This window comes from Pempheris klunzingeri, chromosome 5 (genome assembly GCF_042242105.1).
Source record: "Pempheris klunzingeri isolate RE-2024b chromosome 5, fPemKlu1.hap1, whole genome shotgun sequence".
NCBI classification, from domain to species: Eukaryota; Metazoa; Chordata; class Actinopteri; order Acropomatiformes; family Pempheridae; genus Pempheris; species Pempheris klunzingeri.
In genome coordinates this window covers 15,139,731-15,164,702 of record NC_092016.1, presented here as the reverse complement: position 1 = coordinate 15,164,702, position 24,972 = coordinate 15,139,731, and the positions used below count along the sequence as shown (strand labels likewise).

The 24,972-nt window shown below is 40.3% G+C and overlaps 1 protein-coding gene across 1 annotated transcript in view; it reads right to left on the bottom strand.

Moving 5' to 3' along the window:
• Positions 1-686: 686 nt before the first annotated feature.
• LOC139201257 (voltage-dependent calcium channel subunit alpha-2/delta-1) overlaps positions 687-24,972 on the bottom strand; it is a 52,251-nt gene continuing 27,965 nt past the window's right edge. Inside the window, exons 8-40 of the mRNA XM_070830532.1 lie at positions 24,417-24,486; positions 24,050-24,100; positions 23,714-23,813; positions 20,112-20,270; positions 19,163-19,267; positions 18,591-18,669; positions 17,975-18,024; positions 17,798-17,887; positions 17,610-17,684; positions 17,425-17,505; positions 16,972-17,046; positions 13,103-13,174; positions 12,829-12,900; positions 12,322-12,383; positions 11,792-11,868; positions 10,856-10,871; positions 10,225-10,229; positions 8,986-9,046; positions 8,793-8,884; positions 7,537-7,618; positions 6,896-6,958; positions 6,184-6,287; positions 5,574-5,663; positions 5,395-5,462; positions 5,247-5,285; positions 5,037-5,108; positions 3,873-4,025; positions 3,635-3,687; positions 3,182-3,237; positions 2,887-3,016; positions 1,981-2,093; positions 1,128-1,210; positions 687-788 (exon numbers count right to left, since the gene is read on the bottom strand). Coding sequence (XP_070686633.1) covers positions 687-788; positions 1,128-1,210; positions 1,981-2,093; positions 2,887-3,016; positions 3,182-3,237; positions 3,635-3,687; positions 3,873-4,025; positions 5,037-5,108; positions 5,247-5,285; positions 5,395-5,462; positions 5,574-5,663; positions 6,184-6,287; positions 6,896-6,958; positions 7,537-7,618; positions 8,793-8,884; positions 8,986-9,046; positions 10,225-10,229; positions 10,856-10,871; positions 11,792-11,868; positions 12,322-12,383; positions 12,829-12,900; positions 13,103-13,174; positions 16,972-17,046; positions 17,425-17,505; positions 17,610-17,684; positions 17,798-17,887; positions 17,975-18,024; positions 18,591-18,669; positions 19,163-19,267; positions 20,112-20,270; positions 23,714-23,813; positions 24,050-24,100; positions 24,417-24,486 — 2,600 coding nt within the window. The remainder of the gene's footprint in view (positions 789-1,127; positions 1,211-1,980; positions 2,094-2,886; positions 3,017-3,181; positions 3,238-3,634; positions 3,688-3,872; positions 4,026-5,036; positions 5,109-5,246; positions 5,286-5,394; positions 5,463-5,573; positions 5,664-6,183; positions 6,288-6,895; positions 6,959-7,536; positions 7,619-8,792; positions 8,885-8,985; positions 9,047-10,224; positions 10,230-10,855; positions 10,872-11,791; positions 11,869-12,321; positions 12,384-12,828; positions 12,901-13,102; positions 13,175-16,971; positions 17,047-17,424; positions 17,506-17,609; positions 17,685-17,797; positions 17,888-17,974; positions 18,025-18,590; positions 18,670-19,162; positions 19,268-20,111; positions 20,271-23,713; positions 23,814-24,049; positions 24,101-24,416; positions 24,487-24,972) is intronic.

Here is a 24,972-nt window from a genome sequence, read left to right as displayed (position 1 = left end):
CTAAATGTGCGTGCATGTTTCTCAAATACGGTTGGCAAAGCATTTACCAAAGCTAAATAAAAAGACTGTGGCTGCAAATATATTTATATATAGTTTTGAGCTGCTATTATGGAATGATGGTGGTGTGGGACTGTTATACTGGATTGATTTAACACTTTTAATAGCCAAGATTCAATCTGGTTTCCATCTGTTGAGGTAAAAAACAAACAAAAAAAAATAAAAATAAAACAACAAAACAAGATGCCAAAGAAAGAAGTAGCATTGTGTGATAGGCATGCAACAAATACATAAATGCCAGCTGTTTGCTATTAAAGGGTGTTATTTACTGATTCTAATGGGCCATTTCCTTCTCAAATTATTTGAATCTGTATGAAAAGAAATCAGAAATACCTAATTCAACATAGAATATATAAGCATATGGATATAATGTGTAAATGCTCACACACCAATGTGTTTGTGTGAAAGTTTTCGACAGCCGGAATGGTTGCAAAAGCAGTTAAATATGGAATGACCCACATATTACCAAGCAAATATTACAAAAATAAATAATATATAGAAATAAGAAACTAATATTTAACATCAAACCAACCGTGAGGATCAACATGATCCACAATTACAATGTCTAATATGCCCTTACCGAGCACATTGTGATCGCCCAGGAACAGTAGATTATTGTGGTTAAAAACTCAGCTGTGTAAGGACACTGACCCTGAACTCAGCACCAGAAACAACAAAAGAAGAGTGGGGCTCACTGTAGAACCTCTGCTGATTGGGCACAGGGGCTCATCCTACCAGACAAGAGCAGCAAGCATTGGCATGCAGAATCACAAAAGAAAAACGGCAGATGATGAGTGAAGAGACCACAAAAAGCAAGACAAATAAAAACAATTGAGTGGTAATTGCATGCAACATATATGAAATAAAACATCAAATAAACTATGAATGTAAATTCAAATTGAAAAAAAATCAAGTATAATGACAGTGGAAGAGCAGGCTGCCAACAGAATCTATGCACAATGCTGATGAAAACCAGGCAGAAATTGACAGGGACCAATTGTGAATCCTCACTAGCAGGGCTCTACCAGCAATATTCTCTGCACAACGGTACATGTGTGGATGTGTCTTACGTCTTCATTGTTGTCAAAACACACGTCCGGCCCTTTGCGGTATCTGGGATTCTGAGCCAGCTCGCATGGATCTGGACCTTCAGCTGAACGGACACACTCAGGAAAAAACGATTTACTATCAGTTTCTAATTTCCCTGCCAAAAGGGCTGATGTAGTTCCAGCTTATCAACCTTGGCTAGAATTACTCTGATTATTTTTTCCTCTTCAGATATCTGCTTATCTTCTGCTACCATCTACATAAACACTGTATTCTTATGAAGAAAATGAACCTTCATCAGTAAGCCATGCCCTATTTGTGTGTATATACTTAGTGTGGCATAACAGCATGTGTGCATTGTACAGTTTGTGTGTCTGTGCTTGAATGTGTTGAATGATGTTCTTGTTAGCAGCTGGAGGATCATAATGTGACCCCATGGTGACTTCTGATGGTGACACCTGTACTGTTACACCAGCAGGAAGCTACATTGAAGACACATCTGTCAAACAGATATCCAAAGAGATGTAATATATATACATATATATATATACATAAAATATAAATACATTGTACATACAAACAGACACATCCCTGCTTTTAACCTTAATTCAACCTGATGGCAACATGCTGCCCAGATGAATTTAAACAAAGAAATTTAATCTGGGAGTAATGTGAGACATCCTTTCATATGCCGTGCATCTGGTTTACTGTTCACCCGTGAACGTTCAGGGGGGACCTACAGCAAACTCCTTAGGTGTGTGTCCTTGTATTGAGAGTTTAAAGCCCTGCTGTCAAAAGGGTGATGGATGGAGGGCTGGAAAGTGGAAAGGAAGTGTAACTCTATGTTCGATTTTTACGAGTTGAGTGAAAGGATACAGGGTTGTTCAGCCTGTCGTAGCGGCCTGGGGTCACACGACAAACATGTTGCCTTGGCATCAGTGATCAGAAACACAAGGTTGGTTTTTGGCAGCTTCTCAGCACGGTACATCCTTGAAAGCACACATGGCCACACATACAAACTGGTAAACAGGCTATACAGTAATATAGTATTCATACAGTATTACACCTGTGGTGTAGGGACATCAGGCAGCCCCAATTTACATGCCATAACAAATTCTCTACAATAGCTTGCATTTGCATATAGAGTACACAGTTTATACGGCATATATACACAGGTATGTGTGCAGTTTTGCACATATGTACAAATTCATACTTCTTTTCTCCTCATGGGATTGGCTTTTTATGGTCCTCATGAAAGTTTCTGTGTCCACAGTCGTTAACATTGGGGAGTAAAGCACCAGACACGTGGGAGTCATAACACCCAGTAATTACAGCCATATTTAACCCCCTCCGACAGCCCAAATTGACACCAAAGGAGGTTAGAGCAAAGTAAATGTGCAGTGGTCCGTGAATGTGTGTGAATTAGCGAGTTTGAAGTATAGCCAGAGAGCGAAGGAAGAAAAACAGATAAAAAGGGCTTTTGTGCTTCTCTCTGCAATTCCGGTCACTGACAGATCAAGGTAATCTGCGTCTGATCAGAACTCATCAGAAAACAGCTGCCTGAAATCAGGCTGGAAAACAGAAACAGGCCAGGAAACTAACATTATTCTGGACCCATCCCTGCAGACCATTAAACAGAAGGATGTCCAGGAAGAAGGTAGAGTAAGAGGTGGAAAATCTTTAATAACGCAGCCCATTCTCAGTACGAGTGGAAAGAGCCAGTGAAGCAGGAGCACATACAGATTTGGACACTTACCATCATATGAGGAAACACCCACATACCTGGAACAGTTTCCACAATCCAGGACACCCGAGTAGGATTTTTCATCATTGTCAAAGAAATACTGAGTCTGCTCTGTGATGCAGCTTTCCTTAAACATGGCATCTGGTATGTCTTCATCCGCTGACTCCGCTGAAAATAAGAGACAGTTTTAATGAAGACAAACACATTCAGAATTTGGGAGAAAGTGCTGCTATAAAGGTTGACCACATGGCAAGATAATCAGCCAAATACTGTTTTTCTCATGTCAGCAGGCTGATGATTACATCTGACACAGTCACAGCTTTTGTTGCTCACCTGCCTCTAGAAGGTTTGGGAACATGAGACCAAAGAAGAGCTGCTGAAGTATCGACCTAGACACAGAGAATGAGGAAAACAAAATGAGTCACATGGATGAGTCAACAGACCATCTTTAACTAATTTACGTTGACCAGCCAGATACTGTTTAATTACAGCCGCACATCTGTCTGAGGCCAGAGTCAGTGGTGATGTAAATGTCATGGGAAATATCAATCATTTTATTTAAAAACCTGGTTATATTGCAGTTGGACAGTCATACAGATAGTGATGCAGTATAATGTTGTGTAACTGCCCTTGTCCTACACTGACCCAGCCAGCTTCATTCAAGCCCACTCCCATGCAAACTCCTACCCTAAAGAACAAATATACTCCCACTCTAAAACACACGCAAACAAACACAAAAAGTGGAAGAAACAAAACACAGCAAGAGCACACAACCTGTACACTCACCAGGCAGCAGTGGAGGCCCACCAGCCAATACTGAGCAAATCTGCAATGGTAGGCTGGAGAAGGACGGGAAAATAAAGGCATGTAGAGTAAATTCCAAAACAAATCAAGTATGGATGGGAAAAATTTATTCAGCCATGATTTTTTTCATTTGGACATTTTATGATACCATTATGAATCTAGAAATCAAATTATCTGCGAGACAGTGACTGTTGTGTGAAGGCTTTTGTCAGTATCTAACCACAAAGACGGAGCGGGGTCCTGCTGCAGCTTTGCTGTCCTTCTCTGGGTCACAGACAGACTGATAGTCATAGGTTTTGTTGAAGGAGTACAGGGAGGTGTTGACCAGGTTGATCATCAGCACAGGATCTACCTCGCCAAAGAACTGACCTATCTGGACGGGTTCACAAACGCACAAAATAAATGAATAAATAAAATACTGTCAATAAAAGCAGAGTAAGCCTCTGCTTGTACAAACAAAACATACAATAGTGTACCATTTCCTCAAATAGGACTTTAGCTGAACATGTTGTGGATGAGCAATCAAGTGATTGGTCTTCTCTTTAGATGCAGCCATCATAGAGATGAATAAGCTTATTCTAACTGGCTGTGCACATAAAGTATATGGACATACTTGATAAGCTTGGATGCAAAGATGGTATGTAAAGAGGACTGACTTAGAGCTGATAAAGGCCCCTGGCTGTGATCATAAATCTATGGTTACAATATCCAACTACTAATCCACAACAGCACAAAGATAGCCAAAAACATCTGCATGGTCCCAATGGACACCAAATATATCACAAGATGTGAAAGAGAGATAGAAGGGTGAACTGTTTACCAGACATTGTGATGGTAGAATGGATCAAAGACAGCGGATCCTGACTTGACTGACATGAAATGTTTACAAACCCACTGTATATTCTACCACTGACACACAGGGGCCTATAGCAGCCTGAGAGAGTGGAGTTAACACAGCAGAGCTGACTTCTGGCATACACAGGGGACTCACTTCACAACAGCTTCCATGACTGACTAAAACCCATAAGAACCTTCCCTTTGATCCTCCTCCAGTGGCCAGTGCTTTACTGTACCGTGCTGCACGTGGCTGCACCGCTGTCCTACAGCAGCTTTCAAACAGCTCAGATCTGATGGACTATTCTCATAACTTAGCTGAGCTGTAAACCCTTTATTTGACCTCTATATGGGATGGATGGATCTCTGTGACAAAGTAAGAAGAAGAACTAGGTATGTAGAATATGAATGCTGGAAAAGCCTTTGATTTGAACGTTTCTTACAAGTGTTGTGTGTGATGGTTTATCAATTACTGATAACTTAGAGGAAAAAAAGCAGATAAGCATACATAACCATGATAGGGTGAACAATATGGTTCCTGGCAACTCACCAAGGTGATATACTCATCCTGATTGGACATGAGAAGAAATCCCCCATCGTCCAGGATCACACAGTCAACATGCTACAGAGTGAAATGATACAGTTTAAAAATGCAATAAATGTAAGTGGAAAAAACTGAAAAATCACCTCTATGTATTTAGTGTTATAGCTTTTCAAAACTCTGAAATACGCCGGAGGCAAAGGCTTTATCATGCTGTACCTTGTTATTCCTTAGACAGCCACAGATCTCATCCTTGCACTAAAATATAAAAAATTAGTCAGGCAAGACATGAGTGCTGTACACAAATAGATAAAAGGTGTCAAAGATAGTGTATACAATACAAATAACCTTTAATAACACAACTTACATTCAGTTTTAGTGTAGCATTCATGAAACTGTTCATCCAAAATGAGACATTGAGTTTCACTCCCACCACTACAGAACAAACCACAAACAGGCAGAGGTACAACTTTAATTAATAGCTGTTGAGCTGTTTATTTATGCTGCATCACAAGTAGCAATCGGTTTGGTATTAGCAAGACTGACCTGCTGGTTTGAGTGTGACGTCATCATGGGTGAGGTCCACTGCTTTGCTCACTAGAATACCTGAATCAGAAACAGGCTCCCTGCTCTCTGCTGCAATTGAGAAGAGATACACAAGGGGAGAGGACCAATAAACGATGGCAGTTTAACTGAAATCACGTCTAAAAGTACATGGTAGGGAATGTGAATCACAGTTAAATGGGAACAATCACTATCCATTGTGGGAAATTCCATGCATTTTTAGCTTTGTGTAATTTATGTGAGTGGAGTCTGTGAGGCCAGAACATGTGTTAATCCAGTCAAGTGTAGCAAACGCGGCTACATTACACTGACGTTTGCCTGTCCTGATGTCTGTTAGAGAGATCAGTGGAGATAACAGGAAGTATAAAGGGCAGGAGGGAGGTTGGGGCTGATCGCTGAAAGACACAGCAGGAAAAGGAGAAGGATAAAGAGAGTGATATCAGAGGCCTGAGAGTGTGATCTTTGCCAGTGGGGTTGGGATGACGTCCAAAGGCAGAGAGCAGGATAGGCTGAGTGCCAGACCACAGTGAAGATCATCACGCACAGAAAAGTGCGCACACATACACATATTGGAACCTCTCAGATCACTTACTGTTGAAAGATGGAGCTGTGAAAATATAAATTTCATTGTCCAGGGTCCTTTTGTAGAAGCTGGACTCATATGTCTCAGGATTCTCAGTCCACTCTTCCCCTGCACTGAAAGCATTAATATTGTCACGTAACATTATATATGGACCATTACAGGCATAAAACACCAAGCAAATGTGTTTGATCTATTTGAACAATTTATATTTTAATCTATAGCCAAATGTTAGTCATCGAAACAAGAGTCACACCCAGTGCAGTTGATGTATATCAAGAGCATGATCCAGTAAAAGCAATAACTGGTTGTATTTCATGTTTTATAGTCAGGAGGAATATGCATTCATCTTCAGTTGGAGTATTACATTCTGAAGTGAAACCCCCAAGTGTATTTCAGACAAAAGTAGCAGCAGGGAAATTGAGGAAAATGAGCTACATTTGGCTGCTGGATCTGTGGATTTGACCCATGTCCTGTTCTGGCCTGGCAAGCTCTGGGAGTTCAGCTGAAAGTCTCTAATCCTCTATGTTCTCGGAAATAACCCAGTGGAGCAGGTGAGTAGAGCAGCCAAAAGCGCTCAACCTAAGAGTATTACAGTCTGTATCCATTTTCATCTCACACATTTACACCACCAGATATTTGGGCAAAGCTTGACGTGCTGCTTGACAACGCCTGAGCAAATGGTGCATATAAGTGAAACTGAGAAGAAAAGAGGGGAGAGTACCTTCTTGGGTAGACTCTTGTGATTCCTCCATCTGTGGCTACAAACCTGGCCAATATCCCATCCCTGAGAGCATGGAAAACAACAGCCAGTCAAACATCAAAGTCTATCGCATATATTAGTATGTGAACTGTGAGACCAAGCTGCAGACATGACACAAATTGTTTTATGCCTGCAGTCACTTGTCTCTATATGTCCTAATGTTAAACAGACTCCCTGCAGTGTACGTGTGAGTGTGTTCAGATTATTTCAGACAAGTGGGCATACCATGAAAGGAAAAACACTGTTATAATTATTTTATTTTCCTCTCAAAACAGCATGTCTGGCAGAGCTTGGGATGGTTGGGTGTGATATGCATTTTGTGCTGTGCTTTCATCATGTTTCACTAGTTAGACATGATTGAATGAACCAGAGAAAAGAGAGAAATAAAAGAAAGAAAAGAAAGAAATAAAACTCTGGCTCAGTGAGTAAACTGTGCATGAAATAAGCTTAGCTAAGGTGGTCCAAAGCAACAATGTACACATGCAACGCATATTTCCATATAAGGAGAAATACTTAACCAGCTAAATACTCCAAGGTAAAAAGGAAGAATACATCTTCGTCTTGCTTAAATAAAGAAAAGAGCAGAAAGGTCTGGCACTCACACTGTCTGCTCGTTCCAAAGTTTAACCAGCTCCGCAGTAAGACCTGCATCCAGGATTAGTCGATTTACCAGAGACACATTACCTGTGGATTAAATACAAGCTACAATTAATATATTACAGACATTATAATACCCCAATAACAGTTCTTAATGGGGGCATACGGTAATAGAAGCAATGACGGCCTAACATTTACAAATCTAGGTAGGAAAGATGATATGTTTTGGCTCAGACAAGTATTACTATTGATGTGCCACTGAGAAATGCACTTAACCCAGTATTTTTTATGATCTATTCACCAGTTAACAGTAAGAATACTGAGAAGACAAGTGATTAAATGTATGAAGGTGAAAGTTGGGCTGAAAAAAAAAAAAGCAGGTGCGTTCAGCCAAATATTCTCCCTGGATAAATGAGGGAGGGAAAAATGATCTACTGGCACCTGTCAGGAAATCATCCAACTGGGAGACATGTTTTTGTAGGACTTCTGAGTGACCATTAGACAGTCAGACAGCAGGAAGTACTTTGTGAAGGATTGGCGGTTGTAGCTTTTAGGAGACAGATGATGCCAGGGTATTGAGTTTAAACGCCATTGTCAAGTACTTTTCAAGAATAGCACCAGCACACGGTTTCAATACAGCTTCCCTTGAGTGTTGTTTTAAATCATGTCCATGGCTTTTCATAAACACTCAAGACTCTGTTCTAATACACTGCAAGAACATACTGCACAAACAGCAACAAGAAAGGCATTAATGCCTAAGTATATGGGACTTGACCTCGGGTTAAAACGGATCAAGGGTACCTAGATCCATTAGCTGGATGATGGTGGTAAGCCATACTAGGAGGGAGATCCATTAGATGATGACAAATCAAACCTCATGAGTCATTGTGTAGCATGACAGCATCAGGCTTCTAGGAAACTCAGTGGATCAGGCTGATGTCACTCTGCTTAGACTGTACTAATCGAATGACCCAAAGTCATGCTCTGACCTTCAGATGCTGATCATCGTGTTGTCAGAGTGGAATACTCCACCATGACTAACTGTAAACGATACCATGCACGTATACATACACACAAACGTCCACTCTCATTACTGCACACGTAGCGATGCAACACACTGTATATAGATTTAGATGACGCTGTATGTGTCAGTGGTATTATATTATAATACTTTAATGACTACAAACGGTGCATAAAACTGACATCACAACTACTGCAAAGGTGTCAAGTGAAATAACAGTGAAAAAGATGCTCGACTCACATGCATCTGGAGTGTTCCTCTCAATGTACTGGCTGAAGTTGAGGAGAAACTGGGTGTTGTTGAGTGACAGCTTCAGCTCTTTGCAGTACTCCCTGAAGAAACAGTATTTCGGTTTCAATCAGTTTCAATCTCAGCCCCTTGGTTGTGCCTCGATAGTGAAATTGGGTTATAAAATCACGTTGGGATCACTTACCTCGGAGCTATGTAGGTGTAACCAAACTCATCAAACCTCTCCAGCTGTATGCTTTCCATGGCTTTTTTTTAAAAAATAGAAAAACACCTGGTTTAGGCTCATAACTGGTAAGATTCTCGATATGTCACAAAGTGTCATCTCTATTCATGGCATGATGTAAATGTCATCTAATTTGTGTTGTGAGATTACTATGTAAATCCAGAAATACTTGACCATTGGCATTAAATGTCAGAAAGAAAGAAATGCCAGTAGGGAACACACAGACACAGTAGTGCACATACTCAAGCTGAAAAGCTCCCCCACACATGAATACACACCCGCACAGACATAAAATATTGGGCAGTTTTTAAGTTGATGGATTAAGGTAGAGTGTGTGACTGGAGGTGCAGTGAGGAGGCATGAGAGAAAAACTGCGTGAGAAATACTTGCCTTCTTGCCCTGTTGTGACCCCGGGGGAAAAGAGATGAGGAGAGGAGACAGTAGGATAGACAAAGGGAGATAAAAAGGCATTCATCATTTGACAAATAATGTCATACCTTGGAAAATATGCTGAAAATTGTACATATTTCCCACATTAGGTAATACAATACTACTGCACTGAAACAGTACTGAAGTGAAACATAACAGATCTAATACATATATATATATAAAAAAAAAAAAAGATTGGGTGCATTTTTTTACAAATGCAGAACAGGAAATGATCAGAAGGGGACTGGAATATGGGGATGCAGGGAAACAATATGTAAACAGTAGTAATAAAGAAAATTCTTTCCACTCTATGCCTTGGCTGCCCTGGCTCTGGATTTCATTTAAAATGCTGACTGGTAATTCTTATCTCGTAAATGACATGACAGGCATCAATGGCCATCATTCACTGGTCTCTTAAAATGAAGACATTTTGGACATTGCCTTTAAAATATATTGAGTCTTGTGGTGCAGTCTGCGGAAAAAATTACTGAGCACTGAGTTTGCTCGGGGTCATGGAAATCTGGTGCAGGATGAAACAATGTCCTTCACATAAAACATAACAGCCAGATTCATTGTCCCTCTGTCTCTATAGACTGCGTAGGGTATCTTTATGTCCAATTGCTTTCCACACCATATATTCTTCCTCTTCTGTCTTCCTCTTTACTTCTGTCTCCATCTCCTCAGCCCCAGTATTGGGTTATTTATTCAATGTATGCAGCATTCCTGCTACATGGATGAAACCGTTCATCCATCACACCCTTTGCAAGTGACCCTCCCTAATGTATTAGGAGGACAAGTGGCTGCGGGAATCACCTCCTGCAGGAAAGTTGGTAAGATGGATCGAGGTATTGGTGGTCTGGCTCCAGTGTGAAACTCTATATGGCTGTACAGAGAACTTTAGAGTCCCAAACTCCCTATCGGAACAGTCTGTGGCAGCTAAGCATGGTGTGTTACTTTCTTTTACAGGCCTGTAAACGTTCTGACAGCCTTTATGGCACAGTGACAGACTCGTTATGGAAGAGAGGGAGTGATACAGAGGCCGAAACACTCAGTCAAAATCTCATCTGTTGAAATAACTGCACCATTAGCCGCTTATGCTTTGTGGCGTTACATCAAAGTTATGAAAAATCCACTAAAGCCAGATGGTTATGTGCTGAATCCGATGTTTTTCTACTAATTATATCTCTTCATCAAAGTGACTGCAGCCATGCATCTAGAGTATAAAGTCATGATTAAGCATTTATACTTCAGAGTCCATCCATCCATTTGTACATTCATCCATCCACTCATCCACCAATCCGTCCATCCATCGTGTAAACATGCAATCACATAGAGGACAAACATGCTTAAGGAAGAGCATCACATGGCAAGAAAGAGACAGAGGACACAGAATAGTGAGTACTTGCCCCATGAAGAAGCTGTAAAATTCCAGCATTGAAGCAGGACAGAAAAGAATAGAAGAAAGGAAGAATCAAAATACAAAGAATTGTATGAAGAGTGACAGCTGTGCACAGTATGTAGGTATATGAATGAGTTTTGTCCTTGCGATTATTAGCTATGTTCTGAGCTGTTAGGAGAAGGAGCCAGAGTGTATCACACAGCGAGACAGCCTTGAAAGCACAAACAGAGTGAAGAAAATAAGCGGAGGAAAAGAGAAAAGGGGGGGGCAGGAATAATAGGAGGAATAAAGTGAATGAGGTGAGGACAGGTTTACAGATTAGATAGATAGAGAGAGAAAAACAGAGAGACAGACTGAGTTAAGTCTGTCTGCTTAGGGTAGCCTGTTAGTCCGTGGCAAAATTAGAAAAGAAAAGACTGACTTTAGGTCAGTGAGGTAGAGATATCGAATTAAAGACTGAAACATAGTGAAAAGGGTGTAGGGCAGAAGAAGAAGAAAAAAAAATTGTTAGGAGAGGCGATAATGAGCAGGGACAGGAGGTGAAGGAGGTTTCGTCTTCTCTTAAGCCAGAAGGAGGGCCAGACGAGGGGAGTAAAGAAGAAGAGAAGAGCAAAATGAAGACAAGATCAAAAGAGCTAGTGCTTGGGCTGGGTCTGGGAGAGGGAAGGCATGTGGATGAGTGTGTGTGGGAGTGCAAGGCGACTGACCAGTGGGTTACACTACAAAAGAAAAGCACTGCGGGGATCCGCTGTTCTGAGAAGCAAATACAAAGGAGTGGTTGTGGTTCCAGCTAGGAACGAGTAATACAAAGCAAGTGGAGATACTCGGGAGTACAAACCAAAGAAAGTATGCATGGGAGTTGGTTGTGAAGCCCCAGCGGAATTAAGTCTGATTGATTTGTTTGCATGCTTTAATCATGGGGGTGTATGCTATACTCACACATCGCCTCTTTCATGTTATCCCCCAGTTTAGCTTGAATGAAGTGCTCACTGTATTTAGGCAATGCAAGAGCCAGGCTGCAGAAAAACATAATCACAGCAACATTGATGACAGAATTTTATGGTTTGAAGTGATGAAGTAAGTTGTTTAAGGGAACTGAAACTCTTCCAGCTTCCAATTCAATGGTTAATTTAAGGCATTTTTTCTAAAATGTGAAATATGCTTTGAAATACCGTAGATGCATGTGATTATAGATCATTTCTACAAAGAGAAAAATGCGTAACTAATTAAGGTCTCTACGATTTTCAGAAAGCATGTTCAGCAAAGTACAAAAATTATCTCTTTAAATGTATTTGCCAATAACCAAGCAAAGCCTGTTAGAAACAAGAGAGTGACCCCTGTTGGCTTAAGCAGTGTCCTCCATCAAGTGAAGTACTCTCAGTGGTGAGTGTCAGTGAATTTTCTTAAGTGACATAGACACAGCTTAGTGAAAATTTAATATATACTACAAAATAGCTGAGATAGCTCACCTGTAATCTGTCCCATTGACTGGTGCCCATGTGTAGGTCCTGATTCCTCTATCTATGTACCTCTGCCAAAGACAACACACAGGAACTGGCATTCAGAATGGCTTTGTAATCTTAATATAAATAGTGCTTTTTTGTTTATTGATCAAAAACAAGTCGCAACATAACCAGTATCTATTTTAAATGGTAAATCTTAAACAGAAAATTGTAATTCAAAACATCTGCCTAAAAATCAAGGTAAAAAAAAGTCAGACTATCCATCCAGAGACATAAAGAGAAAAGAAATATCAGCTGACTATGAGCCAAAGCTAACCTCAATGCAAAAGATGACCTTGATTACAAACACCAGCTCAATTAGATTTTTATCATAATGAACATCTCTGCAGTGTTACTGCAGAATATGCAGCTCCAGAGCAGAGGCATTATAGATAATATCAATAATATCAAATCATAAGTTGCCCAACATTCAATAGTGTAAAATGCAAAGCCCCTTCCCATATCTTCTCTTACCTCATCCTGAGTTTTCACCAGAGTGTGTATGGTACGTTCACCAGTTTCACCATCGATCATCATTGTCCTGATCTACAGGAAGGGAAGGGATGGAGAGAATTAATATTTGATGTGATTCACTGAGTATCAGCTAATTTGAAAACATTCTGCTTTGTATGCTTTACTTGTATAAGTACGTGTGTATTTTTAAATGTGTGTTTGTACGTGTTAGTGTGTGTGTGTGTGTGTGTGTGTTCGCGCAACAGGGAGATTTCCATGTATCTACACACTCTACCTCCACTTTGATGTCATTCTCCAGCTCAGCATCCAGGAAGTCCAGGGTAACAGGCTCCTGGAATTTGGGATTCTGTGGGAAGGATGATACTTTAGTCTTAAGTGTGACACAATTTAAGAGTACTACACACAAACAAATCTGTTTTTCCCATAACAGGATCGATGTGAACAAAACAGAGAAGAACCCTTTACTTTACACTTTCATCATTTTGCTGGTTTATTATCTAATAACATACTTTGATATCATTATATCTAAAGCCTGCTGAGTTGATAAAATGAAATGTTATAAAATGCAGTGGACCATTTTACAATTGTTATTCAGAGATGGGTTCTTACTATGGCAAGCAGCCATAAAAACAAGTATCCCTCTGCATTTTAGTACTGCTATTGCAATGAATAACATATATTGGACTTCAATTATTTGAGTCACAATGTTCTTTTGTATTCAATTCAGGAGCAATGCCAGTCATTTTCCTTAACACATGACTCTAATCATATCCGTGGTATAAAAAACAGAGGGTACCATATGGCAGCATTTTGACAACATATCCATGACACCAGATGCAGCTAAATCAGATTTGATACGAAGTGACACTGGACCCTATTAATGTCCTCTCTTAAAAACCCTATACGTCTGAGTGGCTTTATGGTGGTATAAAATGGTAGCAGTAATCTAGTGCTTCTCTATAAAACAGCAGTACATGGAATCTGATACCAGCCTGTCCTCCACAGCGTTTGTTCACTCTGCGACTCAAAATGAGTGGTGAGACCATACTAGTATTGATACTATGTTTTCTGCATAGTTTCTTGTTTTTATGTTGACAAATGCAAGCACCGACCTCTGAAAATCAATAAATATGCATTTTAACTTTAAAGAAAGCACGAGAATGAGGAATAAAACCTTGCACTTGTCACAGTAAAGCTACAATTTTAAAACAAACTACTTGCAGTGTGAATCAGTACACGGGCAAGAAAAGCAATAAACACACTTCTCAATCAATTACAGTAAATGGCATGAGTTGAGATCCTTACATTTGATGGTAAGGGAAATGAAATGGAGCAGCAAAGGAAGATGATTAAGATGAAGCATCCCAACATGAAAATGAGAAAAGAAAGAATAAAAGATCAAGAGGTATAACACTGGGTGACACAGAATGAAACATCAAACATACACAAGAGAGACGAGAGAAAATGAAAAGAACGAAAATGGGAACACTGGATGGCGTGAATAGCAAAGTGTAACGGATCAAATGAGAAACAAGGAGTGAGAAAAGAAGAGCAACAAGATTAAAAAGAAAGAATGAGAGTGATAGGATACTGTATGTCAGCAAGAGATTTGTTGAGGTGAGCTGGGGTGCGAGATCAACATAAAAAAACGCTACTGCGACAGGAAAGATGTGTGTGATGAATATGAAATATGTACAAACATAATGAAACACAGACAGAACCACTGTTGAGGTGGAAGTAGAGAGAGAAGTGTCATGTTCAAAGGGCCCAAGGTCACCATCAGTATTCACACAATCTCCCATTTGTCTGATTCAATAAAACAATGAGTGATTGGCAGGCAGCCCTCTAAGCTTTACACACACACACACACACACACACACACACACACACACACACACACACACACACACACACACACACACACACACACACACACACACACACACACACACACACACACACACACACACACACACACACACACAGGCAAGGGTTGATGGGAGAAAAATGTATATTAATAACAATGCTGTCTTGCTTGAATGCTGCACTGAACAAAGATAATTTTGACAATGCACACTTTGTGAGTGTGTGTCTGTGTTATAGCAGTGAGTTTGCTCTAAGCTGGCATTGCTTAGTATACATTTGAGAGGAAACAAATTGTCGAAGTGACATTACAAGTGATATCAGCTACAAACCATAAACTCATTACAATCCACTTCCCACTGTATTTTTTTCTAGTATTTGAATATGCCAGCTACATTTCTAAAATCAAAGTGCCACAAAGAATGTGTACATGGAAAAAGGAGGTGAAAGCTACGCTAAAAATGCCAAAATTAGTAGCAGACCGACAGGACAGCATTTGTGGAAACCAACAAAAAAAAAAAACTTTTGATTTGCACAAAAAAGCTCTCTTCAATACAACAGCTCAAAGGAAGTACTTTTTGTCTGTTAAAATCACCGGAATTTGTCACTTACTTTCTCTCAGTATCAACCCAGCCACAAAATATACCACTAAATGCTACAAAGATAATAATAGACGCATAACATCCCCTGCAAATAATGGCGATAACCTACAGTTAATACTACTATATCTATTGAAAATTATATTTATGAGAACACAACACGAGCTCTACATGACTAGCTTTAGGAACTACTTCTGCAATCTACAGAGCTTCTACTTTGTCTCACCTCATGAAAAGTGACAGCATACTTGTTAGTGAGCCTGAGCTTCCTGTTACGAATCCTTCTCTAGGAGAATTATGAAAAGATCCACAGTGATGCATGTTGGTGTTTCACATATGTTACAGACACAGATTCTGTCACTCCCAGCTGCCACTCAGTAACAATTTAAAAGGCATCTCTGCACACACACACATACACACACACACAGCTTAGACCAAAGTAAAGTGCTCCAGTCTGGGTGAATAGACTGGAGCCCTCAATTCCAGGGAGGGAGAGAGAATATGCAGCTTTTCAATATCTTGCCTGCCTAATTACCATTATCTACTTAACAACACCATTCACATATTTTTTATACTTGTTTACCAGTTTTTCACCACTATTTCTTTTCATGTCTCCTCCACGAGCCTAGAGTCATAGTTATATACTTTATTGATTGCGCTTTCACAACATGTAAATTACCATGCCAATAAAACTTCATATTAAAGTAATTGGATCCATAAGTGTTTGCCTTGATGGATTAGATGAAGAGCTGTGAATTGCTGGATGGGATATAAGTGTGTCCCCAAGGATCCAGTTTCAGATCCTCGAAGTTGCCTCTTTGAATATCTTGACCCCAAACACAGAACTCAGTCCTGGGGGGCACATGGCCACTGTGCAGCCTGTCAGAACCTGCTTGCCTCCAGCTAAAAAGGTACCGGGTTGGAACCTCTTTCGAGGTCATGGCAAATACCTGGCTTAATACCTGCCAGTGGCTAGAAATTCTGCTGCATTTATCTAAGGACCTGTAAGACAACTCAGGGCCTTTGGCAGGTCAAGACAGGAAGTGTAAAAATTGACATTATGCCGCTTGGTGGAGTGATTGGATATCATCAAATCAAAAATGAATTTAAACGGCTAAAAGTAAGCCCAAAGTACATTAAAGGCTACCGTACAAAACACATTTTCACATTTCTATTTTCCATTCTTTTTATCTTCCGAAATTTAATTCACATGAGTAAGAAAAACAAACAGCAGTAGCACGATATATTCCCATGGTGGAACTTATTAAATTATATTCTGGGGTGTTCTACTTTCACCTTTAAACACATTATCTCTACTATATGCCACAGTGCCTCTTTTTATCCTTCATTCTTAAACATATATGCCAATTTTCTGCCAAGTCTCAGCCTACATATCCATTTTATCTCACATGGTAATGAGTGACCTTCTAGCCGACATCTGAGGACTGATGATATCAAGTCATACTCTAACTGCGGAATGAATTCTACTTATGGAGATTGATGAGGTGACAGCACATGGAAAAGTTTGAAAAGAGCCTGCGCCATCTGCTAGCCTGGATATTATTCACTGAGTGCAAGCAGCGATTGTGTAAGCATCTGGAATAGTCTGAATATAATATAATGCTTCGAGACATGGACCTGCTGAGGCACATAAAGTGATGCATAGGGCCAGATGCCATACCTTCGGCTGGAGATTGGGGTGCAGCAGGACATATCCATTGGGATCTATGGCAAAGTAGTATCCATTTGGGCCAATCTGAGGCGAGCGTGAACAGAGGAGAAGGGAATTAAATCTTTGTGTCCAGAAAACCATATAACGCCAGTAGATGTACAGTATGATGGCAAGACAACTAGTAATGGCTGTTAAAAAAAATGTGTAAAAGAAGAAACTGTGAAGAAGAAAAAAACAAAACAAGACTATCATGCAAGCAAGGCACTATAATTAATCATGAGGACATTGTCTATTTGCGGATGTTTTTATATAGACATTAGATCTCTAATGGAATCACATCACTTACTAATTGTGCCAGAGGGAAAAGTGTGCCAGTTCTTCATAACTGAGCAAGTCACAAGACTTAGTTTGAAGAATGTATTTGTCCGTGTGCATGTGATCACATATGGGTGTTCAACTCACTGTGAAGCGAGGTGTCAGCTTCTTGATGTCATCCAGAGACACGTCAATCCCCATTACTCCAAGAATCAGCTGATTCTGGTGCTGAGGGAAAGTATGAGAGAAAAGCATGGGGAAAAATATCTATTTATCGGGTCCTGCTACCACTGACTCCACTCATCATGTGTTCAAGCATTTATCTACCGCACCTCGCCATTCCTGTCATCTTTGGTCTTTGTTTTATTGAAGACAGGTAGTGTTCCGGTGATGACCAGACCTAGTTCCTAATGGAGAGTTAAGCAAGCACACTATTCAGCACAGGTATTTCATCACGTTAAAATAAACACAGCAGGGACAACATCTGTGTGTGAATTATGGGACGCAAAAAGTGTCATACCAGAGCATCGAGGTATACATTAGTCCACTGGACCTGCTTGGCCTGCTTGTCTGCCAGAACCATTGGTCTTCCCAGGACATCCAGGTACTCCTTAATTGGCCAAACAATGCATTTTCAAGATTAATGTTTATGTGCTGCAGCTTAATGATTGTGAAAAATTCTAAAACACGCTCTAACCTGTGTGTTTATTCGGATGGCTCCGATGGAGGGAATCTCATAGAAGTAACCTGGATACATTATCAGACACAATCATTTAGTCAAAACTTCATGCCACGATCAAACAATGATAACATAACAACAGATGGAGATGGACTGCAACTGCACATGACAGCAAACCCAAAAAAAGAAGGAAATTATGGAGCCTGCAAAAGCTATAGTTTAGTGTGCTGCATCAAAGAAGAACAAAGTAAATTGAAATCCAGAACTTCTTTTGCTTGTGTTTCAGTTGTATTCCTCCAGAGTGAAATCAGAGTGCATTCATTGCAGTTTGTGCAGCAAATGTTTTCAACATTTGGCCAAGGATGTTTCAGCAGGACAGATAACAAAGGGCCTCGATGGCAGCTAATCTTTTCTCAAACATGATGTTTATTATCACTTCACTACCGTCTTCTTTAAACATTCTTATTATTTCATACCACCCTTAGAGCACCAGAGTAGGTTAAAAAAATGCAGGAAATGTGTTTTAAATCACTAGCAGGATCTGGTACACTGTTAAACAACAATTGAGTCTAATTTGAACAAATAAACTGACAACATTCCTCAGTGCTGATGTGTGTAATGATCTGTGCCGTACCTTTATTGGAACACGCCATCCACTGAATGGGTCCTTTATCATAGTTGTGCTGGCCTACTGAGAAGGTGAAGATCCTCACCTGCAGCATAAGACTCAGATCAATTAATATTTATGGCACAACCTCTTACAATGTTAAAAAAAACACAACATTTTACAATTCTGTTAGGATAACTGATATATTTGCCTAATTTCTCTTCATTTAACATTCATTTCAGTCAATTGATGATGTTTTTTTACAGTGTTGAAGTGTGTGTGCAACCTGCTCATATCCTCATCCTTGTGCATGTGTGCTTTTGTGATTTGTGGCTGTGCATGCATGTGTACGGTCATGTGTGAGTGTATATTTTTTCACACAATTTGCAGAAATCTCATTTGCCTTCCGCATAAACTTTTGGGTAGTGAGGATATGCGCGCGGAAGTTGCAACCCAAAGGGAGCTCCAAAAAGCTGAGTCTAATAAAAACTACAATGGAAGCACATCCACATAGATGAAAGCACACAATTCACACTGCAGTGTCACACACTCCAGTCTGTGCGTGTGTGTGTGTGTGTGTGTGTGTGCCATTGACGTACCTTTTTGTCAGCATTGTACTTCTCCAGTATGGCCTGAGCTCTTTCCTCTCCTCCATCAGTAAACAGCATGATGATCTTGTTGCAGTTTGCTCTGCTTACATTAGTCTAGTCAAACAAAAATGTAAGAATTTTTCCATTAATGTGGTTTTTTTCCCACCTGTGTGGCAAAGTATAATGCAAACACTTCAGTCTTCAGTAATCCTGGTGGTCCATCCCATTTGGGCACTATGGCACACTGGATGCTTTTATGACCTCATCTAGTGTCATCATCAAGTTAAAACTCCACTTAATTAACACTCAAGATGTCTAAAAAAAAGAAAGCAATATTCTGCGGTGAAAATGCATGGTCCCTAGAGGAAGAACTTAATTATCTTTTCCAGACCCTCCCTTTTATTTATACCTCAGATACATTCATGCTCCCAAGGGATAAAACCTTTTGATTTGGATGAACCAGCTGCCTTTCCTCTAGTGCCACTCTTGTTTGTTCACTCCAAAACAAATCAAGCTGTGGGGTGCTGTGGAAATTACAGCTTATAGGAACTGCTAGCAAGGCTTCAGACTTAGATTTGCAAACAGTTACCTAAGCTATATATCTTACTGTGTCAGTATAATTATGTAGAAGATCAAGTTCAGAGTTTGTCACACATATTACTTTAAGCAGTGCTGTGAAATAGCCCCCACTCAAGGATAATGCATTGTCATTTCACAATTGGTCATTCATCCATAACAATTTAATCTTTCTTTCTTTGTCTGGGCAGTTGAGTTGAGGTAACACATTCAACCAGCAGATGGCAGTGAAAGACAATGCTCTGCCGCTGCTGAAAAAACAGAGGCATCAAAGGTAGCATTCATTCACAACTTATTTCAAGCCTCCTCTGCTCTTAGTTACACTTAAGTGAGACAACATGATTTGATTCATTAACAAAAACAGCAAACTGAAAAATCGTACCGCAGAGAGCTGCTCAAAAGCAAACTCAAAGCCTTTTGTGTAGTTTGTGATTCCTTTAGCTGTGATGTTTTGTACAGCATCCTTGAGCAGCTTCTTGTTCCTCACGTTGGCTTGAACCAGATGGTCGAAACATGCCGTCTTCTTCACCCTGGTGTTAAACTGGCAAACAGAGGCAAGGAGTTATGGCCTACAAATTATTCATGCAATTACAACACGCGTGCATATGTAACAAATTAGAGACAGAGACACACACACACACACACACACACACACACACACACACTCCCACCTGGCCTTGGTTGTTATCAGGCAGTTGTAAACAGACACATTCATCAAGCCCCACTAATTGCTTCACATCCTTGGAGCTCAATGATTTGGTACCCATGGAAACAAGATTCTGCTATATAAGAACAAGGTTAGGCAGCAACACCATCTTTTTTTAAAGGTGAGACCTCCTCATTTCCACCTCACAGCACACATATGCACAGAGACCCCACCCAGCGTTAATCAAAAGCCCGTTTCCCTCTATAGGGAGCTGTGCTCCACGTCTCATAGACTGTCCATATCTTCATTGTTATCTGAACAGGAACAGATGGATTGTCGAGGAGCGAACTTAAAGAACAGAACGAAAAGCTCACAATGGCAATAAGTACAAATGACTTGTGTAATAGAATAGAATATATAATGCTGCTATATGAAGAACACGGGACAGCAGGGTAATAAACCCAGCACATCTACTGTGTTGCAGAACTCTTTTAAAACAATACTGCACCTCATCGATCTCAACTAATCAATGTGTCTCAGTGAGATGGCCGATAGAGAGGCTGAAAACACTGATCTACACAGACAAGCAAAGAGGCAAAAAGAGCCCTGACCATGTGTATGTGTGGGTGTGTATGAGAGTGTGTGTGTGTGTGTTTCCAATGAGCTCGACAGCCTTGAAGTTCCTTTTAGATTGACAATAACAGACACATCTCTATTGGACTGAAAGGCAAATCACGTTGGCTGTAGTTTGACAAAAAGACTGAATCAAGGCGACACGCAAGCTCACATGTGCATATGCATAGGAACACTGACACAATGGAAGTTCACATAGTTGCACCCATAGAGTAGAATTAGATCTTTTATCACAATCTATTAAAAGGAGAAGTGAGGAAGGTGAGACGGGCATGTGGGAGGGTGAGGAGCAGAAAGTGACAGGAAGGACAGAAAAAGAGAAAGAGAAGGGTGTGAATACAAGATTCAAAAGCAGGAAAGTGAGAGAATCTCGTATGGATCTGGCATAGAAAATAATGAGCTCACATATTGTATGTGACATATCAATCATATTCTGATTAGAAATATACTATTTCTGTAGATAAACCCATTATGTCATAAATGATAAAAAAATAAACTTGTAACATGTAACACGTGTAAGATAGTATTATTGGTCTTGCACACAAATGTGAATACAATCTACTAAAAATTCCACTGTTCCCTTGTGATCCTATTACAGCAGCTCTGTGTGTGTGTGTGTGTGTGTGTGTGTGTGATGGCCCAGGCCTTGGGAATGGATTAGTGATGACACAAGAGAGAGGGCTAATCTTCAAACCCTAATCCCACTGGACACTGCTTCTCTGGTTTGGTACTCTGGCTTGTCCATTGGACTGACGCTGGCTAACAGCACTAACGCCGGCTGAGCGGGCTGGATAAAAGTGATGGAGGCTCAGTGAGGTGGGAGGGTGAGGGAAAGTGAGAACAGTAAGACAGTAAGAAAAAAGGACAGAGAGGGAATGAATGAGCAGAAAGGAACAGCCATCAGCATTCTTCTGTCCTACTGCAGCTATTGAGGAAGTGTGTGAGCATCTTCCATGACCAAATGCCAACTTAGTCCCTGGGCCACTGTTAATGTGGAGGGATTTATGGGTAATATCAGAGATTAATGATTTAGTGTCAGGTTACAACACCCTCAGGGCAAAATATAGGGCACTGTACGTGTGTGTACAGACAGTATGACAGACAGAGAGAGATGGTGACAGAGAAAAAGAATAATGAGCTTTGGTGAGGCAATGACGTGATGATTCTGCTTTATTATAACTTATTGCTGTCTAATTGTCCTTCCTATTTGTAATAATAACATTGTGCTCACTGAGTTACATTGCCGAGGTGTGAAAAGATGGCAACATTGCTGAAAAAAGTGATCATACAGGTTGTAAAGAAACCTCTGGGTTAACCAAACTAATTTGGTTAAACACAAATGAATATTACAATTATAACCCAAATTCCCACAAACATGGATAACTTTTGTTTTTAGGACAGTGTTTTTGTAACAAACAGGAATGTTGGTCAAAGCCACAAATAGGATCATTTAAGTTTATTTGAATTTGGGTGTGCTGTTAGTACCTTAACATAACAATGGGTGCCTTGCATCTTCCTCAGACCACTAAAGCATGACACACACAGCACTGCAGCTTTAGAGGATAGCAGAAAAATGTTTCAAACAAGGGTTCCGAGTCAAAACGGAGTTGAACTTTTTGAACTCATCTCTCTCATTCAGTCTCACTTTCTTTGAGACACACACACACACACACACACACACACACACACACACACACACACACACACATACACACACATACACACACACACACACACACACACACACATTCCGATAATTGCACATCTTTGCAGAATCACAAGTCCACCGTGAAACAGAATACATTGTGTCCAAGACAAAGGGTCCCCAGAGAGAGGAAACAGAGTCTGAATGGCTGGCTTTGTGCAAGGAAAACGAAGACAGCTCCAATCTCTATAAAGACCCATCTCAATAAACACCTCCACAGGCACCCATCTACGCATCACACACTCTCCTGATTGGCTCTTTCTGAGTGTAATCACAAGCATGGAAGGCCTAGAATAGATGGTCAGAGAATTGAGAGGTGGAGAGGGAGAAGATGGAAGTGATTGGTGGGGGAGAAAAGTAGAAATGAAGGGAAAGAGTGGGGGCAGTGAAAGAAGGGAAAGTTGCCGTATTGTAAATAGAGCAATGGAGGCGTACAGTGTACAGGGAGAGCATGCACTGACATAAAGAGATGAATGGAGGTATATGGTGAAATGCTGAAAGTAATTGCCTGACTCAATGGTGAAAGGAAAGAGTGATGGAGAGATCAAGAGGGTGATGAATGAGTGTTTCCTGAGGTTCACTCCAGTCAGAGGTGCAGCCTTAATCCCTTTAGGAGCAGTGGGAATGTTCACACGTGCATGCACACACACACTCACAGACACACACACACACAGATGTGCACACACATGGGTAAGGTGAGGGCATGTAGTGCAGAGTTTTAATCCTGTACACCAAATAGAGCAGTGGGTATTTCATTAAAGGTCTGTTTCAGGGTGGCCAGACCTGAAAGAAATCCATATTTCATTACTTGTCATCCATCTCTCCGTCACTCTTGTGTGTGGCTATGTGTGTGGGGGGGCCCAATGTCTTCAAGTGTATCCTCATTCAGCTGTATCTAAAAGTACATGAATGGTGTGTAAATACATAAGCCCATTCATGCGCACATTCTAAATATGTCTGTCACTCCGTCCCTTTCCCCAGCATGCATCGTGATACTCACATAAACTACATTGACGTAGTCGTCATCTGACAGAGTCTCCAGCATCTCACTGACGGAGGTCCTGATCAGTTTGAGAGTCAAGCCAGACACACTGCCACTTCTGCAACAACAACCAAAATAAATTAATAAATAAACATACCTCACGGCTTCTCACTGCAATCTGTCAGCTCAGTTCTTGTCCTGTGAGATTTTACTCAATGTAATTAGAAATGCCTCTGCCTTGGGAAATGCATAATATTATGTGGCAAATCTAGGAAGGCATGTTTTATAATCAGGGGAAATCATGACTGATGACTGGAGAATGTTATGGATCAATGAGGTTATAATACAACTCACGCATCCACAAGGATTAGCATGTCTTTGGGTGAGGCAGCTCCTTGAATGTACCTAGATAGATGATAATGAATGAAAATCAAGCTGGTTGGAGACACAAACTCCACACAAAAGATTTATATTGAAGCAATGCAGTTCCACTAAAAGTTGATGAACAATAATGTTGAATTATTACCTAATACTTCATAGTATTTTCAACAATACATCACATTCATTTCAATATTCTTTAGTACCAACAACAACTAACTACATTGAAGTAAATAATCATATAAACGCCTGAATGGAAAAAAAAAAGGAATTCTAGGCTTGAACTCTGACCAACTATGAATGAATGTTATGCTTTATGTAGTTTTTCTAGCAGTTTTCTTACCATGGCCTCCTGCGGACGTCATACAGGTCAATTTTACTTGGGGTTTTGCGCGCATCCATCCAAGGAGAGGCTTTAGGAAAAGATTAGATGAGTTGATTATAGTTTTTTTCATAATCAAAAAAGGGAATGGAATATAAATTTCTATTTTCAATACATAAATTCCTATTTCGAATTGTTTTCTGACACTTCTCATGGTCAGACTGAAGTGTTGATTTACAAATATCTGGCAATATGCAGTGTCGAGTTGCTGTCAGTCGTATTGAAGAGGTAAGAAAAGACACATTTTTGGAAGAGGTAAAAGAAAATCTTACAGTTGTGCCATAATGACAGCTAACTTGTCTACATTGCAAAATGTTTATTTCTCGCTAAACGTCTTCCAATGAGGTAAACAGCAGAGAAGTAAGATATTCATTCAAAATATTCATCTGAGATGCAAAGCGCAGAGCACTGGATTCACTTAGTTTGACAATAATCGGCTGCTCTCTATCTCTATGCTATTAGTGGGACACCATGAAAACAAGCAGTTATGAGAGTCTGTGTCTGCCTATCATGCATG